General features: G+C 53.9%; 1 protein-coding gene across 1 annotated transcript; it reads right to left on the bottom strand.

The window, feature by feature from the left end:
• Window positions 1–283: 283 nt before the first annotated feature.
• Window positions 284–2,144, bottom strand: LOC104260037 (transcription cofactor HES-6). Its single transcript, XM_059822933.1, is given in 5 exon segments — window positions 284–729; window positions 1,165–1,243; window positions 1,378–1,473; window positions 1,943–2,021; window positions 2,023–2,144. Coding segments are annotated over 5 exon segments (822 nt in total).
• Between the last annotated feature and the right edge of the window lie 2,074 nt (window positions 2,145–4,218).

Below are 4,218 nucleotides of genomic sequence, written 5' to 3'. Positions count from 1 at the left end.
AGTTAATGACTTTAAGAATGTACGGCAAGAAAGCTATATAATTAATATACACTTAAAGAGCGTGAGAGGATTCTATACAATAATTTAGATGTATTAAATAAATAAAAAATAATAGCAGCCTTCTACAATGCAGGCTACACATAGGTTTACTTCGGCTTGAAGTACCCTGGTCTTTAGTACACCTACAGGAACAGAGTTGCTCCACAAGTGTTTTAAAGAAACATATCTATAAGATACATACGTAAGAGTGTCTAAGGTTAGGATAAACATTTTAAAACGCACTTTACCATGGTCTCCACATATCTAATGACCCCATTCTAGGGTTGTTATGGGAAAAATTTGGCTGCAGGACCTGTCTGGGAGGTGCAGCGTCAACCTGGCTGAAAACCGACAGCGCCGGCAGCTGGAAGGAATTCTTCGAAGCCTGCTTGTTCTTCGCCGGGTGGAAGTGCTCCTGTGATGGGTTTGTGCCCCGAGTGCTCCCCTTGGGGCTCAGGGGGCTTTTTGGCATCAAGAGAGGCTGCTGAGATGGGCTTGAAGACCTTAACGCCGCTTTGCAGGCGTCTTCGCCAGACCTGGGTAAGGATTTCAGCAGGTGGTTTAACAGGCGCGCCCCGAGGGTCTTGTCCATCCACTCGCAGGTGAGGAGGAGGTTGTGCACCTCGTGCATGCACTGAATGTACCCGGTGCTGTACCTCTGTTGGGCTTCCAGACCCACCTTGGAGTCAGCTGCGTTGGAGAGGAGACAAGGGGAGGTGGTGAGCGGGGAAAAGCTGCCCAGCGCACTCCTGCTTAAAAGCATTCACCAGGTTCCCCTGCGTGCGGGCTCCGGCGATGCTCGCTGCTGAAGCCAGCGGGGCTTTACTGCAGGGTGAATCGTTTGCAGGGCGCGGGGGGGAGGTGATGTGGGGTGCGAGGCGCCCAGGCGGGCAGCCCCCATCTCCTCCTGCCCACCACCCAGGGCAAAACTCGGCCAAAAAGCAGAAAGCGGCTTTGGAAGGGGAAAAAACCTCCCGTGGGTTAACCAGTGCCCGGCTCCATCTCCCCATCTAGCGGGGAAAGCCAAAGCCCAGCAGCGGCCCGGGCCCCGGCACGTTTGGAAGCCGCTTTTGCCAAGCTGCCAGGGGATTAAACCCGCTGGCACCCTCCTGCCCCGGCACTCACCCATCAGCTTGCTGCTCTGGATGTTCTGGAGGTGCTTCACCGTCATTTCCAGGATGTCTGCTTTTTCCAGTTTCGACTGCTAAGGAGAGAGGGCGGCAGTTAGAGGCAGTGAAGGGTTTGTACCATGCTGAGTTTCTCAAAAGAGCGGGACCCCGCCAAAGCAATCCCCCACCAGCAAAAGCACAAAAAAGCAGCATAAAAATGAGCACTTACATCCAGATGAAACGCGCCCACAACAGTCTCCTTCAGCTGGTCCAAGCAGTTATTAATCCTTTCCCTTCGCTTCCGCTCAATGAGGGGTTTCCTTAACTGGCAGGGAAAAGAAAAGGAGGCGGGAAAAATTGCAGTTGTTATTTTTAATTCCTCTTTCTGCTGCAGTTCAGCGAGGGCAGACAGCCCCATCCCCTGCGTGAAGTCAGCGCCGGGTGACGCGTTGCTCGGCAGGGACAAGATACGGATGGAGAGTGCGCCAGTGCGCCGTCTCCAGCTCCGGTTATGGCCTGTCCCTTAGGTGGTATCATGGTCTCAGTTGTCCCATTTTCACTCGTTTTAAGCAGAGTTTACCCAAATGAAGGAAACAGAGAGAAACCTTTCTAAGGTGGCAAAAGGAAGCAGAAAAAACACCCATATGGGTTAAATTCAGAGAAAGCATCTTTATAATAAAAGGAAAGAAATGGTCCCATTTCTCAGTGCCTGTAGCCCAGCACTCATCATTCGCATGCCTGGTGCCGACATCCACGCCTGGGGCTGCCCGTGCAGCAGCGCGGAGGGGACCTACCTTCCTCTCCTCCTTGGTGCTGGTGAGCTTGTGGGTGCCGCCGGCAGCGGCTGCGGCGGTCATTGTAATCCAGCCTGCCCACCCCAGGCCTCGGGAGGACGGGACGGGAAGGTGGCACTCGGGCAGTGGGTCGCTCCCTTTCCCGACGGGCTCTTTGCTGCTCCGCTGCTCTTCTGCTGTATTTATAACCCAGAATTAGCATGTGAAAGGGGACTTTCCTTGGCGGGACTTCTTTTCCCACACAAGGGGTCGAGCCCGGAGGTTTGTGGCCATCAATCAAAGCTGACAGGTCACTGCTTCTTTTCAATGACCATGCCGGCCCCCCCAAACGGCGACAGATGTCCAGCCTCCGACGCCAGGCTTTGGAGGGCTCTTTTGTTAGGGAAGAAGGGAAGGAAAATGGGTGCGCTCTGAGCAGCTTGCACGGCTCCTCGCTCAATTTGCACCGATTCCCAGGGAGGGAAACAATAGCCGGGAAACCGTTGAGTTACACCTGGGAAAATGCCTTCTACCCATCTTTTTCCCCTCTATCTCCTTGAAGCGATGCCTCTTTTTACCTGCTAACCCAAGCCCCAGACATTTTACGTCTTTGAAGCAGCCTCTTCATTTAATAATAGACTACTTGAGCTAGGAGTTCCTGCTCCCAGGAATTATTATTGCAAGGTAATGATGATCGATTAAAAACTGTTGACAGCAGATGCCTGTAGGAACATTGTTTCCATCACAGAAATCCTCTAGGGAAAACATGGGAACTTTATTTACCTCTTGGGAACCCAAATTCTTCCTTGCACATGGCTGGATGTAGGAAATACACAACTCTCCTAGTTTTTGGCTGCTGAGTAGAATTTAATATTAGACTCACAGGCCATTCCAGATGCAAACGACCCTAGAGGTGAGGTAGTTCTGTCGGGTTTTTACTTCTTGATTTTTTTGCCCCCGTGTTGCAAGGAGGCTTGGGTGGCTTTGGGGGGAAGGGTGTTTTGGCTCCTCTGAAATGCTAGTGCAGAAGCAGACGGGCCTTTGGAGGAGTCTTGGCACTTCTATGCTTCCTCACTTCTGCCTGGTCTGGGGGGGAGTATGATGGCTTTTTTTCATGACTGTGCTTTTGCTTTCTGACGGTTGCTTTGCTAATGAGCAGGATTTGGCAGTGTCCTGTTGAGTCCCCCAGGTGAAGCCCTTTGGGTTGGTGTCGAATGTGTCACCTTATTGAAATAGAGAGGAAGCGGCCGCAGCGGCTCAGAAGCACCGCAAGCCGTCCTGACCCACCGGTGGGATTTCCCAGCACCCGGCGGCGCAGCGCAGCGGCTGCAGAACCCTCTCTCCCCCCCTCCAGCCATGGGTGGGGATGTACCCCAGCGATAAAAGCGAGGACATCGCGTCCCTTGCTTAAACGCTGCGTGGGTGTGTGTTTGCCTGTGCGTAAATGCAAACATACTTGCAGCATGTCTGTACACCCTGCTGCCTGGGCTCATCATGGAAACGTGTCCCCAGACATGGTATCTTGCAGACAGAGGTTGTTTGTCAGTCAAATGCAGAGCTGGGGTGCAGTTACCCGGTTTTATAAGCGCCCTACTTGGCAAGGGCCCGAGACGGGTTGGTGTGGTTGTTGCACTGGGAGAGGAGGGTTTGGGAGGGGAAGGTTAATAACTTGTCCTTTGTGCCATGTAAAGGGAGCAGGGATGGGCTCCTTATCTCAGGTGCGTCCCCTGCACAGACAGAGAAAGGAGGTCCCACCACCCCATGAGGGAGCCCCTCAACGTCAGCCAGCCCTGGCTGCTCACGAGTGAGGACGACTTTGGTTTTTCAAGCTTCTTCCAGCCCACCTGGGGAAGTGGAGTGTTGTCGGTATTTGTAAAAGACGTCGCTGAGGCATCCGTCTCGCCGCACAATTCCAGCAGCTCGGCGTGGAAGAGGCAGCGGGTGGTCTGGGGTAGGGCTCTCCCCTGCACATGGGTGGGGGGCACGGAGCGGGTGCACCCAGTTTGCTAGGGTGCTCGAGGCTGGAAGCACCTGCCTGTCACCCGGGCACACAGCTTCTAGCTGGGTTTGTCTCGGATGGTGGGTGGGGAAGAGGAGAAGTCACCCGTCCCCCCCCCAAACACCCCTTGACCAGCACCTTGTGCAGAAAGAGGCACCTTCCCAAGGTGGTCAGGGCAGTGGGGGGAAGCCTGAGACCACCTTGGCTCCTGGCCCAACTGACCATGGCAGAGGTGTCAGCAAATGCAGACTTGCCTAAAAGCTCTGAAAAACACGTCCTGTGCCCATTGGCATCTCTC

The sequence above is a fragment of the Gavia stellata genome, chromosome 11 (assembly GCF_030936135.1).
Source record: "Gavia stellata isolate bGavSte3 chromosome 11, bGavSte3.hap2, whole genome shotgun sequence".
NCBI classification, from domain to species: Eukaryota; Metazoa; Chordata; class Aves; order Gaviiformes; family Gaviidae; genus Gavia; species Gavia stellata.
This window is presented reverse-complemented; position numbering and strand designations above follow the sequence as displayed.